This window comes from Fringilla coelebs (assembly GCF_963513975.1).
Source record: "Fringilla coelebs genome assembly, chromosome: 25".
Taxonomy (NCBI): Eukaryota; Metazoa; Chordata; class Aves; order Passeriformes; family Fringillidae; genus Fringilla; species Fringilla coelebs.
The window spans coordinates 4,379,655-4,393,944 of NC_140051.1; the positions used below are offsets into that span (position 1 = coordinate 4,379,655).

The window sequence follows — 14,290 nt, forward strand, 5'->3', positions numbered from 1 at the left end:
ATAGAAGCTGTGGCTGCCCTATCTCTGGAAATCTTCAAGGTCATGTTGGACAGGGCTTGGAGCAACCTGGTCTGCTGGAAGGTGTCCCGGCCCATGTCAGGAGAGTTTGAGTAGATGTCCCTTCAAGTTCCTTCCAACCCAAACCACTCTATGATTCTAAGAGCAATGTCTCCTTTAAATGTTATTTCCTGGTGGAGTTGCCTTTCTCTGTGTTGTTATTTTGGCCACCTCTCCTGCTGCCATTTCCAGCAGAAATGGCCTTGGCCATTGGCTTGGTGCAAGAGGAGTCCCCTCGGACTGTGTCCTGGGAGAAGACCCCTTCCAGCCGTGGTGCTGCTCCCCTCTAAGCCGTCCCCTCTCCCTGCAGGGACAAGCCCTCACGCCCCGACCAGCGTGCACGTCGTGGCCGCCATGACCTCAGCCAACGTCTCCTGGGAGCCCGGCTATGACGGTGGATACGAGCAGACTTTCTCAGTTTGGTACGGCCCTCTGTGAGTCATCCTGGCATGCTTTGCTCTCTGCTTCTTTTCCTTCCTAGCCGACCCGAGCTTCGAGCAGCCGGGGGGAGGAGGGTGGGGAGGGTGGTGTGCCCAGCTCTGTGCCCGTGGGCCTTACAGGGCTGAGCTCCCTGGGGGCTCCATGAAGAGATGGGTGGTGGTGGTGGTGGGTGGGATCGTGCAGTTTCTGTATTTCCTCTCCCTTCTGTGCTGGCCACTGCCTCTGTCTGCCCCAGCAGGTTTTACTCTGCTCGTGGTGCACAGGAGATGCTTTGCATTCATGTAGCTGTGCCTCTGGCATCTAATTTCAAGATAAACTGTTTATGAGGCTTAACAGCCAGGGAGAGGATGGAAAATGCAACCTTTAGAGAGTGTGTCCTGGAAGAGCTGTGACTAAGCAGAAATGTTCTCTCCTTGCTCTGTGGCTCCCTGGAGGTGGTTAAATCCCAGCTGAGATCACGACCAGCCGCTGTGAGATCTTGGCACTGGGGCTTTGCTCCCATAGCTCCTGTGCTCCCCAGCACCCAGGTGCATCCCACCTTCCTGCAGCAGGGCCAGGCTCAGCCCTGTGCCTTTCCCCTGGGGCAGGGGAGGGAGAAATGTAGCTGCAGCAAGGCTGGGGTTTTCTTTGGGCTTTGCTGTTGTCATCTTCTTCTAAAGAATCATCCTTGGAAATGTGGAGGGGGTGATGTGTTCCCTTTCCAGGCTTGGGCTGGCATTCTTCAGCCTTTCCTCTCTCTCTCTCTTATTCTTTCCTTGCCTTAATTTGCCCTGATGGAGGCTGCTGATAGAGAGGAGAGAGGGAGATGCTGCCTGTAATGATTTTTGCTCTGCTCCAGCCTGGGGCTGGGCTGTCTGTCTGGAGATGGAAAGAAGGAATGGATTGAACAGAGAGGGGGAAAATGAGGGAGCAAGCTGAGCAGTGCAGACCTTGCTTTGATGAAAATGTCCTTGGGAAGGAGTGGTTAAACCTCTCTGCTCTGGCTGCATCAGCAGCTGCTGCTGCTCTTGCTCTGCAAGCTACTCTCGGATTCCTGCCTCCTCGTGGCTCTTCCAGACTCCACAGGGAGAGAGCAGCCAGCAGGGAAGGGTGTTTGCACCAAGCTTCATTAAGGAATTCACAGGGAGCTGTGGGGAATTAGGCTGGGGAGCAGTGACCTGTCTTGCCCTGACCCTAGGGTGTGATCCCTGGGGGATGTGCTGGGCCCAGGGATCTGGGGCACAGCTGGCTCATGTTGTGCCATCCAGAGTGCCATCCATGTGCTTTCCTCCCTGCTGTGGCTGTGGGATGCTCAAGCAAAACATGGCTCCATTTTCTCTGGGTTCATGCTCTCCTTTTGTCTCTGCCATTTTTGAGGCTAGAAATGCAAACCTCTCTCCCCAGGGTGGCCAGGGCCAGCACAGCATTCCAGCTGCACCACGTCCTCCCTCAGCAAGGGGGTTCTCCCAGTTCAGTGCTGCATTTACGCCCTGCTTTCCCCACCCTGAGCCCCTCTCTCCTGTGTCCCTGCCCGCAGCAGTGCCGGCAAGGCAAGGAGGGATGTGAGGGCAGTGGGATTAAACACTGCAGGGAAACCTGCCCAGGAGAGGGGCTGCCCTGCTGCCCCTCCTGCCTCTGCCACGGTGGTGGGGGATGCTGGGATCTGCAGTCCCAGCTGGAGCTGCAGTGATCCAGAGGCTTTCCCTGGGTTTGGCAGAGGCACACAGCACATGCATGGCTCTCCACTGACCTGCTTGTTTCCATGGCTTGCTGCTGCTTCTCTGCCTCACTTTCTGCTCCCTGGACAGCAGCAGTATTTCTCTTTCCTCCATCTTTTCCTGCTGGGTGGATTCACCTGGCTGTGTGCTGGTAACTGCAGATGTGTTCTCTTACCTGAGCAGGGCTGACCATCTGCACCAATCCTTCCCAAATTTTCCATGGACACCACCAAAACCTGCAGCTGAGGGCTCAGACTCCCTAAAACATCTTTCTAACATGAGCACCTGTACTTGCAGTATTGTAGTGGTGCAGTGGTGCTGCTTTGGGAAGTGGGATCCTGGTGGGGTTAATGGCTTGTGGAGGTGGCTGTGTGCTCCTGGGTGGCACTGGGATAGCTCTGGGAGCGTTTTTCACCCTGGGGTTGTGGTTAGACCCCAGCAGAAAGGTTCTGTCCTGCACTCCCTGCCAGTGCCTCTGCTGCTCTGCCAAACCCTGAACGGTGCCCCAGGCTGTGCTGGCAGCCCCCGACTTGTGCAAATGTGGCAGAGATGGGGATTTAGTTAAATGTCTCTCGTGGGATGACATGTACAGGGCTACAGCTGAGGGAGAACTTGGCTCTGGCTCAGGAGATGTCGAGGTATAAATGGGAACAGGGCCTGTCTCCTGCGTCAGCCGTTCCCTTTGCAGCACTCACCAAAATGCTCCAGCTCCCACTTTTGCCCATGGGAATCTGGTGGAGATCACGTCAGAGCGGGGCTGTTGGCGCTGCTGTTATCCCTGACCCAGCTCAGGGCAGAGGGGAGAGCTCATGGCAGTGCCCCTGAGAGCTGGTGGGACACCAGGGGATGGTGTGCTCTGCCAGCTCGTGGGTGGCGAGTGGCTGCCCCATGTCCATCCACATCACTGCTGTCAAACCAAACCATCGCTCAGGAAAGCTCCATTTTTGCATAAGAAGTTAATGCTGCCTCTTTGTCCTCCCTGTCAAAGACACCTTCCCCTGAGGATGCTCCCCTTTCTCTTGGCAGGATGAAGAGAGCCCAGTTTGGACCCCACGACTGGCTGTCTCTCCCCGTGCCAGCTGGTTCCAGTTGGCTGCTGGTGGATACCTTGGAACCAGAGACTGCCTACCAGTTCAGTGTCTTGGCTCAAAACAAGCTGGGCACCAGCTCCTTCAGTGAGGTGGTCACTGTGAACACTCTAGGTAGGTCCTCCTTGGGAACAGGGCAGGGTTGGGAAGGGATCTGGGAGCTCTGTGGGGAGAAGGGGCCCTTTGCCTTCTCCATGTTTCCTGTCTGTTGGTGATGGAGATAACATCATCAGCAATAGTTTCCAGCCACATAGGGGATAGTTTGTGGAGGGTCCTGGATGAAGCTTGCAGATTTTGCTGGATGCATAAGGCTCTGGAAGGCTTGTCCTGAGAGACAGCATGGGGGAGCTGTACTGTGCCAGTCGCCTTTCAGATCTTCCTTAAGTTCAGCTGGGATCAGGAGGTATTAATAGAGCACGAGATCACTTGTTAGAGCTCAGAGCCTTTGGGCTCTCAGGTGGAGGTGGGAGGAAGCAGGGAGGCCTGGAGTCACGGCCTCATTAGTCCAGTGCCTTTTGAAAATCCACTTTTCTATTTCTGTGATAAGAGACCAGACCCCCCAAGACGTGCCCTAGACTCCTGGAATGTGGGAACAGCCCCAGTGGTCCTTCTGCTGCTGCTGGGGGCACGGGTGGCAGAGGATCTCCTGTGCTTGCCCTGCCTCAACTCAGAGGTGCCCCTGTCCCTTCTGCTCTGTCCCCAGCATTCCCTGTAACAACTCCAGAGCCTCTGGTGTTGGTTACCCCACCGAGGTGCCTAACAGCCAACCGGACACAGCAAGGCGTCCTCCTGTCATGGCTCCCTCCTGCCAACCACAGCTTCCCCATCGACCGCTACATCATGGAATTCCGCGTGGCGGAAAAGTGGGAGATCCTGGATGATGGCATCCCGGGCTCCGAGAGCGAGTTCTTTGCCAAGGACTTGTCCCAGGTGAGCAGGGGCTGGCTGCCCACACCAAGCCCAACTCAATGATCTTTTCCAGCCTTCATGGTTCTGTGATAATATTGCACCATCTGCTGCAGCTCCGGGGAAGTTTTTGAGTGGGACAATTAAGGAGCTGGGCAAGTGTTGGAAAAGATAGAACATTTTAATAATTTTAGTTAATGGTGTTAGGTAATCACAATCAATATACATATAAATGATAAATAGTGTGTTACTCTTCAATTACTCTTAGCCAGCATTTGTATAAAGTTGTTATAAGCTACTTTTGTAGGAACACAGCTTGAGAAAATGACTGAGACTTAAAAGTTTTGATGAAGTCACTCTGATATGCTTCAATGAACAAAGCCTGGGAGAGAAGGATACGTTGTTGAGGTTGGAATGTAGGATTTATGGACCACAAGGACATTTTGCAGAAACCAGAAGCTAAAGAGACTAACAAAGTCTCAGTATACATTAGAAAGTCCCTACTGGAGGAAAAAGATACTAAAAATATGCACTAATTAGCATAAGAAGCGAGAAATCAATAACCAATAGAGGATAGAATACGAATTAATGAAAGAGAATTGTGTGATTTAGAACCAACGAACAATAATTTTTTTGTTTGATGAAGACGTATAAATAGATGAAGAAGTTTTGTATCTGTGTTTGGGTGGAGGCCAGAATTTTGGCTGGCCACACAAAATGGCCACACACCCCCTGGGCAAGGATAAAAGCCCGACTTGCTGACATTAAAAAGGTGCTGTTAGAGGGTTTTATGGGGATGTTGGAGGTTCTGGTGAGACGAGGCTGGAGGCTGTGTGGGGTCCCTGACAGGCGTGTTTGGTGTTGCAGGACACCTGGTACGAGTTCCGCGTGCTGGCGGTCATGCAGGATCTCATCAGCGAACCCAGCAACGTCGCTGGCGTGTCCAGCACAGGTGAGGGCCGGCTGCTCTCCTCCCCCCGGCTGTGGGGCTGTGAGCTGGGCTGAGGGAGGGCTGCAGGGCTGCCATGGGCGTGCTGAGCTGACCCCAGGCTGCCCCGATGGGAGCAGACGAGGACAAATCCCCGGAGCACCGCAGAGCCCAGCCCGCCCCGGCTCTGCGGTGAGCCTGGAGAACAAAGCTCCGAGCGGGCACTGGCACAGCCGGGGAGCGGGAATGAAAGGTGGAGAGAGGGAAACGTAGCACTGCAGTGCAGAGTCCACAGGGAAAAGAGCTTTGCAAGTGGGGAGACTGCAACGTGCTGCAGCTCGTGCGTGTACCCTCTGTGCATGCAGCGCTGAGAATGCTCCCCGAGCCAGGGGCAGGCGGAGGAGGGTTGTGATGGCGCTGGGGAGGGCGAGGGCAGCAGGAAGGGATGGGGATGCGGCGAGCCCGGATTTTCTGGCTTTTGTGGAAAAGCCGGCGCGGCTGTGCTGCGATCCGCGGTCTCTCTCTGCCCCCAAGTGGTGCCGATGTGGTGAGGAGAGCTTGCTGCAGACTCCCTGCTCGCTGCCCTTGCTCCTCACGCCCAGGTTTTCTGATGGGGTTTGGCAGGTGCCCGGCCCCAGGCAGCTGCTCTGCCAGGCTGAAAGCCCGGGCTCCGTGGGGGAACGTGCTGATGCTGGATATGGCACATGGCAGGAGCACCGAGGTGTGCAAGGGTGCGCATCTGCACGTGCCCACAGCTGAGGTCTGCTGGGGCTTCACACGTGCTCCTGTTGAGCAAAGGGTTTGCAGCCCAGTTTTCATTGGAATGATGAAATGAAGCGCTGACAAAGAGGTTGAAGTGCCCTGTGCTGCTGCAGCAGGTTATTCAGCCAGGAGGTGACTGCAGGTTTGCTGCAGTTGTGTGTGTTTAGACATAAATGTGTATTTGTTTGGTGTGGAGGCTTCTTCCCTGGGTGTCCACCAGCTAACACAGAAAGGTTTATCAGGCTGGTTTGGGCAGTCTCATCTAGATGAAGATATCCCTGCTTATGCAGTGGAGTTGGACTAGACAGCCTTAACCAGCCCTTTCCAACCCAAGCTATCTTATGATTCTGTGATCTGGTGTGAGATCACCAAATCCCTTGGCCCTGAAGCAGCGCTGATTGCTCTCCCTGGGCGGGCTGGCTTGGAAGCAGGGTCTTTACAGAGATTATCATTCCTGGAGACTACCACTGCCTCCACACTGTGGCGGCTCCCTGGGGAAGGCAGCAGGTGTAAGAGTGAACTGTGTTTTTTCCCCAGATGTTTTTCCTCAGCCTGACCTGACGGACGAGGGCCTAGCCCGCCCGGTGCTGGCTGGCATCGTTGCCACCATCTGCTTCCTGGCTGCTGCCATCCTCTTCAGCACACTCGCCGCCTGCTTCGTCAACAAGCAACGCAAACGCAAGCTCAAGCGCAAGAAAGGTGAGTCCATTCCCGGTGTGCTTCCTCCCTCCTTCCTGTCTCCCCCTCGTTTCTGCCCCCTGGTTGTGTTGTGGTCGTAACCTTCTTCCCTGTCTGTCTCTTCTTCGTCCGTGCGCGTCCTCAGGTGAAGCCCTGACTTCCTCCCTCGGCTGTGCCTGAAAGCGCCCGTGGTCGGGAGCGGGAGAGGCAGGGTGGGTGAAGAGGCGCCAGAGAAACTAGCCTGGGAATTCCGAGGGAGCTCTCCCACGTGGTGATAACTGCTAGAGCCGGGGGTTTAGGCTGGGCTGTCCTCTGGGATGCAGACGGGTGGCACTGCTCACCTGCTCCAGGTTCCCCCTGGAGCTGGGCTCTCCAGCTGCTCCCAGCCTGGAGTGGGCAGTGCTGGGCTAGAGAAGACCCCAAAGGAGACCCTGCTGCTCTGCTTCCCCAAAGCTGGGACTGCAGCCTCCATGCAGGAGTGGCTGGTAGGGAAAAGGGCGGCTGGGGAGCTGGAGAGGGCAGGGAAGTGGCTCCATCTCCTCCAGCCTGCGGGGCTGTGGCAGCAGGACGGGCAGGACCCTGTGACGGGAGCTGTTTGTTGTCAGCAACCATTAAAGCACTGGAGCAATGAAACCTTGGCCTCTTGTTGAGTGTCTTTTGTTGTCGTGATGTTGAGTGTGTCTTGTCTCTGTCGTGTTGCGCCTCCTCAGCGTTCTCTCTTCTTTCCCCTTTTTATTCTCTTCCAGACCCTCCTCTCTCGATAACCCACTGCAGGAAGAGTTTGGAGTCCCCGTAAGTATCTGTCTTAGCTGTGGCACCAGGCTGTGGGGTCTTCAAGGTGCCTCCCTCCTACAGTCATTGCAAAGCTCAGATGGAAATGTCTCATCCTTATTTGGTTGCTCCTGATGAGTTGTTTTTGAGTGTTCCCTGAACTTTTGGGAACACAGCAGTTCACAAGAGACAAATGGGCTTTGGAGCAGGAAGCACCAGGGACAAATGCAGCAAACTGAGCTAAGAGATGACCCTGCTGGATCTGTGAACATTTTCCAAAGCTGGAGTTGGCTGATGGAACTCAATTCCACACCAGTTGGAAGGGGCTCCTTAGGACACGAACTAACCTGCTGCATATGGAGTCCTTCCTGCCAGCTCAGTGTAGTTTTTGAGTCATTCTCTGTTGGCTGTTTTTTTCCTGGGAAATTCATCTTTTCTCCTGAAGAGTGCCCTGCTGAAGCCTCTTTCCACATGTACCCAAAGGTGGTGGATAGTGGTGCTGCAGAAGCCACAGCTCCTTGCAGAGCCCATCAAAAGCATGCGTAGCTGCAAATCAGCAGGAGCATCTTCCTGCTGGGAGTGCAAGAGTCTGGGATGTGGACACCTCATTCTTTGTCTCCTCGAAAAATGTTGGAAAATGTCCTGGTGCCGATGGATCTGAATCTTACTTGTTTTCAGTTCATCCACTGCTCTGAAATAACCTGCACTGTCTGTTGGATCTGCTGCCTTTTGCCTCTCAATCCTCTTTGTCCAAGTCTCTCTGGATAGGGATGAGGGAACTATCCTGGTCCTCTCTGCCTTTTGAGATGCTCATCCTAAAATCTGAGTGTTGATAATGGGAGAAAGAGTTGGTCTGAAATGATCCATCAGCATCAAGTGAGATGCTGAGTTCTGTGGGAGGGAACATTTGCCTGATGTCTCTCTTCTCAGGGCCTTTCCTGGGCATGGATAGCTCAGGCGGACACAGGAAAGCCCAGAAGGACTTGGAAGCGAGCTCTGGATGTGTCTTTTTTCCCTGTCGGTCTGTGGAGCTTGTTGTGAGGTCTTGGTGGAGCTTGTTGTGGGGTGTTGGGTTGTTGGTGGAGCTTATTGCGAGGTGCTGGTGTGAGCTTTCAGCCCCAGTGTTCCGAGCTGCCCTCCCAAGGGGCAGGGATGTTGTGCACTGCCACTGGTGAGACTCTGCCATCCTGGTTAGCCCCTGCCCATTTCTCCCAGAGGTTCCTCTTTTGAGAGCTGGTAGCACTTTGTTTCCTGGATCCGGAGTTGTTCTTCTGGGCAGGATGGGCTCCTTTCCACCCCAGGTGACCGTCCCCTCTCTTGGTTTTTCTCCTCTGTGGTCCAGGTTGTCTTCCGGCAAGGTGAGTCCCGAGAGCATCCGCACGCTCCGTCCCCCCTCGGAGTCCTCTGACGACCAGGGCCCTCAGGCCAAGCGGATGCTGAGCCCCACCAAGGAGAAGGAGCTCTCCCTTTACAAGAAGACCAAACGAGCCATCAGCAGCAAGAAGTACAGCGTCTCCAAGGCAGAGGCCGAAGCTGAGGCCACCACTCCGATCGAGCTCATCAGCCGCGGGCCGGACGGACGCTTCGTCATGGACCCGGCGGAGATGGAGCCCTCCCTGAAGACACGGCGGATCGAGGGCTTCCCCTTCGTGGAGGAGACGGACATGTACCCCGAGTTCAGGCAGTCAGACGAGGAGAACGACGACCCCGTCGTCCCCACCTCCGTGACCGCCCTGAAAGCCCAGCTCACCCCTCTCTCCTCCAGCCAGGAGTCCTACCTTCAGCCACCAGCATACAGCCCCCGGTTCCACCGGGCGCTGGAGGGTCCTGGTGCCCTGCAGGCCACCGGCCAGGCCCGCCCGCCAGCCCCCCGGGCTTTCCACCACCAGTTTTACGGTTACCTCAGCAGCAGCAGCCCCGGGGAGGTGGACCCGCCGCCCTTCTACATGCCAGAAGTCAGCCCGCTGAGCTCAGTCATGTCCTCCCCACCACTGCCCCCCGAGGGGCCCTTCGGACACCCCACCATCCCCGAGGAGAACGGGGAGAATGCCTCCAACAGCACGCTGCCCCTGGCCCAGACCCCCACGGGGGGCCGGTCCCCCGAGCCCTGGGGCAGGGCCGAGTTCCCCTTTGGCAGCCTGGAGCTGGCCCCCGCGCCGTTCCCCCACCAGCTCCAGCCCTGTGAGGCGGCCGAGGGCTCCCAGCCCACGGGCTGCCTTCCTCGGGGGCCACCACCCTCCTCCCTCCAGGTGGTCCCCGCATCCTACTCGGGCATCCTGCCCCTGGAGGCACCAAAGAGCTGGACCGGCAAGTCACCGGGCAGGGGTCAATCCTCTGTGCCCACTACCACCAAGTGGCAGGACAAACCTATGCAACCCATGGGATGTCAAGGGCAGCTAAGACATACCAGCCAAGGTATGGGCATACCCGTGTTGCCTTACCACGAACCGTCCGAGCCCGTCGGCCCCAGCGGCACAAGCACATTCAGCCTGGACACCAGGTGGTACGAGCCCCAACCCCGACCTCGGCCCAGCCCCCGGCAGGTCAGGAGGGCTGAGCCCAGTTTACATCAGGTGGTGCTACAACCTTCAAGGCTTTCTCCTCTGACCCAAAGTCCCCTGAGCTCCCGCAACAGCTCCCCGGAGCTGACTGCCCGCGCCCGGCCCCGCCCGGGGCTCATCCAGCAGGCGGAGGTGTCGGAGATCACGCTGCAGCCGCCCGCGGCCGTCAGCTTCTCCCGCAAATCCACGCCGTCCTCCACGGGATCTCCGGCGCCGAGCAGCCGCGGGGACAGCCCCAGCTTCCGACCGACCACCGCCTTCACCCCCGTGGGCACCGGCTTCTCCAACTCCCAGGGCTCCTCCCTGCCCGTGGACACCATGGATGTTTTCGGAGACATCCCTTCTCCAAGGAGGGCTGGCGAGGAGATTCTCCAACCGGAGCCGACATCCACCACCACGGTAGCCGCCACAGGGTAAGTGCGTGAGCCCCGTGGTGAACCCCCCGGCCCCTTCCTGGCTTCCCCCACCCTGCCTTACCCACTCCCTCTGACTCCCTCCCTGCCATCACCATCCCAACTGGTAGGGTCTCTCTGGGCACGCTGCAGCATCCCTTTTGGAGACGGCGTCCCGCGGGCTTTGCTAGGCAGAGGCTGGTGCCACGGGCACGGGTTGCATGGCCGCCGCCCGAGAGCGCTGGGTTTTAGGCAGGCGACCTTCCCAGTCCCTTGGGAATCTGGGAGCGCCGTGACTCGGGCTACGGGCCATCTACCAGGTGTACAAAGACCTGGCTCGCTTCGGTAAGTGTCCTGGTGTCACTGGAGGTTGTTTCCTCTTCTAGCTGCTGGCTCTTGGCTTTCTTCGAACGTTAGGGCCGCCGCCGCCGCGCCTCTGTCTTCCTCCTCTTCCTTCCCGCGGAGTCTAGAGAGCTTTAATGCATGACAGAAACAGCTATCACGGTCACCGCCCCACCTGCAAAAGGGATGCTGCAGCCCCAGGACGCGGGCAGGGAGAGATCAAGGACTTAGCCACACCAGCAGCATGTCAGGAGAGGAGGAAAAATAAAAATAAACTAAGCCCAGCGGAGATCGGGAGGCTGCCGGCACGCTCAGATCCTGCCCTAAAGAGGGATGTGGCTGCACTAGACAGTAGCGGCTGGTTTTCCAGGTACCAGGGTTGCTCCAGGCAAAAGCGTCTCTCTCTCTCTCTCTCTCTCTTTCTCTCTATTTCTCCTCTTTCCTTCCGTCTTTCACAGCACCTTAGACCCCGTAGCCGTGCTTTCGTCCCATCCTTTCGTCTTGCTTCATTCTGGCTTCTTGTCTGTGGGGTCGAGCCCCCTCCTCCGGCTTGTGGCAGAGAGGAGTCGGGGGCCGGGGCTCCCGGCCCCGCGGAGCCGGCGCGGTCGGAGGCGTTCGGAGGAGAGGCTGTGTTCCGGGGAGGGGGGAGGCAGCGTTTCACCCCGCAGTGCCCTCCGCATTTCACTCCCGCCCTCTGGTACCTGGAAGCGTTATGGCCTTAGCAAATCCCTCCGGCACTGAACGGGAGGAAGGAGGGCTCAGGGGAGAGAGGATGGGGAGGGAGAGCAGCTGGATGAGCCTGAAATGACTTCTGTGTGCCTCTGGAAAACCCAGCTACGGAGCGATGCAGTCAGGGATGTAGTCACAGGTCCATGCGTCTAGCAGGGCATGCCAAGGAGAGCCAGCTCCAGGACAGAGCCGTGTTAGAGCAGCACTGTTGTCCGTGCTTTTATGCAGTGTATCCATTCGCTTTGTTGATTATCGTTTTTGTTTCTTCTTTTCCTTTATCTTCTGTTTCTTTCCCCCTTTCTTCTCCAGCCTCGTTTCGTTTGTGTTTCAGTTTGGTTTCTTTCCCTCCTTTTTCCTTTGGAGTTGTTGACGTGCTGATGTGTTGCGGAGCTCGGCTCCTTGCGGGTGTTGATAACTGCTTTGTTTTTGATTAATCTCAGCTATCTGGGCAGTGTTGTCGAGACAAGCTTCTCCTCAGCTCAATAGGTAAGGGTGATCCATGTCCGAAAGGATGGTGTGGGTGCTGTGGAGGGTGGCCGGGAGCGGGGCATGACAGGGGACACGGAAGGGGCTTTTCCAATACCATCTCTTCCTTTAAAGGGGAATAAGGAATGTGAAAACACTAGGAAACACCTCTGGACGCACAGTCTCTGTGGCTTTTGGGTTTCCCCTCCCAGCAGCACACGCTGCTCCCCTGCCTTCGGGGCAGGGGTTTGGGATGAGCCAAGCTGCTGTCTCCCTGGGCCACCCTTCCTTTCTTGGGGGGTGGTGACACTCGTGGCACTTTTGGCCCTGGCAGGGTGCACGAGGGCTGTGTGGTGTTAGGGAGGTGTGTGTTGAGGTGGGGTTGTCCCAGATGATCCAAATCAGGAGGAGTCCACAGCCACCCCCTCAAGCCAGGAAAAACAGCCACCTCTGGAGCTGCCAGCTGCAGACAGCGTGCTCAGAGTGGGCTCCAAAAATCAGTCTCCAGCTGCAGTCCAGCATGTGGAGAATTTTGTTTCTAGCAGTATCTGGATTTGTTTTCTTTTTCCTAAGTCTCCTCAGTCACAGAAAATGGGAAAAGTCTTTCTCCCAAGATGGATTGTATGCTTGGCAGCAGCAAACTATGGTCTCAGGCTGCCAGAAAGGTATTTTTTCCTTCCCATCCAAGTGTAGTCATGGGAAAATCTTTCCATACCTGAAATTCTCCTTTGAGAAATCTTTGACTACTTCTGACCCAGCTGTAATTAATCTGCCCTAAGCAGATCTTGAAAGACTCTTCCAAGAAAATTCCTCCTGGGCTGCCTTCATGGGGCTGGTTTCCTAGATAACCATGGCCATTTCTGGAACTGGGATGGAGTAATCTGGAGATGGTTTTCAGACCTTAGAAGCAGAATATCACTAAAGCTGCCAAATCCAGATGGGATAATAGTAATTTGTGGCGCAGAGGATTGGCAGCACTGACCTGTTTGGCCATCAGCCAGGCTGGTGGTGAACTCAGAGATGAGATTGTAGATGGGCCTGTTTCTAAGGGCGTAGCCATACCCAAACTTCCTTAGGACAGGTCTTACAAAAGGTTAAGCTTTGCTGCCTTGGTTGGGAAGAGTCAAGGTCCTGGCTGATTCTCTCCAGCAGCCTGAGGAGCCTTGTTGGGCTGCCAAAGAGCCTCGTGAGAGAGAGGTGGGATGCCTAGAGAAATCAGGGAGATGTTTCCAGGAGAGGGGAATTCCTCCAGCTGACCTGGAGGGTTGTCCTGGGGTGGGGAGAGCAGGATTGGTGAGGAGGGGGTGTTGGATGTGTGTGCTCCATGGAGGAGCCATCCTCTTGACATGACAAAACCCATCCTGTTTGAGCCTCCAAATCTCTTGAGCACTTGGCTGTCTTCTCCTTCTGTTTTTCCTTGCTGATCCCAGAGCGGGGCATCCTGTGAGGAGCAAAGCTGGCACCAAGCCTTGGTGAGATCTGGGCTGTGCCAGGCTTTTTGGGAAATGGGGAAGCCCTCAGAGAGGATGTGGCTGTTTGTTCTTGCTCTGTGGCATTTCCCTGCTCTGGCAGCATTAGGGACACATGGCTTTAGCACAGCAGAGGTGAGTCCAGGCTCATGTCTGAGTTTGGTGTGGCTCTTGCCCAGATCCTGGCTGGTTTCAGTGCTGGCTGGCATGGGCTGATGGATTTTGAGGTGCAGGGTGACACTGCCCAGCAGGGTGGGAGCAGCTGTGTGTCCTACTCCAGGATGCCGCTGGGAGCTGCAGTCACAGGGGCAACTCCAGAGTCATTATCCCCAAAAAGGGGAAACCAGAAGAATAAATCTCACTTCAATAAGCGAGGAATCCCGTAGAGAGCCCAGCTAAGTAATTTCTTGGTGATTTCGGGTCATAAAATTGTCAGTGCATGCAGAGCACAGTGATTTTATACCAGACCAGCCAGATTACTCTATTGCAACATTGGAAGCTGAGAGGAGGAGGAGAGGCAGCAAGTGAGCTCCGAGCTGCAGCATGGTGGCTTTTGCTAGGTGAAGCTCAGGTAGTTTTTCTGGATGGGCAGGGATAAATGATGCAGTTACTGAGCCAGCACGAGTTGTTCTCCCATTTCTTCTCTTAGGATGCAGCACGCATCTTGGGACAGGGAAAAGGGGGCTGTCGTCTCCCTGCAGAGGGAAACCCAAAAACCACAGACAAGGCACCAAGCTCCCCTGCCCCTCGGCATGGCAGCCTGCCCTGGGTGGCCTCCCCAGGCCCCCCTTGCCAGGGCAGCCCTGGCACTGCCCGTGCTGGGAGCTGGGGGGCTTGGCAGTGGCGTAGCGTTGGGTGACCAAGGGACGTCGGCGCCAGGCGTGCGGGAGGAGCAGCAGCCCTCGCTCCCCGCTTGAAAGAAAACAGGTTCCCCTTTAAAGACTGTCCATGTGCTGATCCTCTGCATGTGTTCCATGCCTCCTTCCGCTTGGAGAAGTTGTGAG

The 14,290-nt window shown here is 56.2% G+C and overlaps 1 protein-coding gene across 1 annotated transcript in view; it reads left to right on the plus strand.

Moving 5' to 3' along the window:
- The window catches only part of IGSF9B (immunoglobulin superfamily member 9B), a gene marked incomplete at both ends in the record, with an annotated part of 39,971 nt that overhangs the window by 20,799 nt on the left and 4,882 nt on the right, over positions 1-14,290 (plus strand). Inside the window, 7 exons of the mRNA XM_084221555.1 lie at positions 368-479; positions 3,222-3,397; positions 3,987-4,213; positions 5,057-5,141; positions 6,417-6,578; positions 7,304-7,349; positions 8,671-10,302. Of these exons, the coding sequence (XP_084077681.1) occupies positions 368-479; positions 3,222-3,397; positions 3,987-4,213; positions 5,057-5,141; positions 6,417-6,578; positions 7,304-7,349; positions 8,671-10,302 (2,440 nt within the window). The remainder of the gene's footprint in view (positions 1-367; positions 480-3,221; positions 3,398-3,986; positions 4,214-5,056; positions 5,142-6,416; positions 6,579-7,303; positions 7,350-8,670; positions 10,303-14,290) is intronic.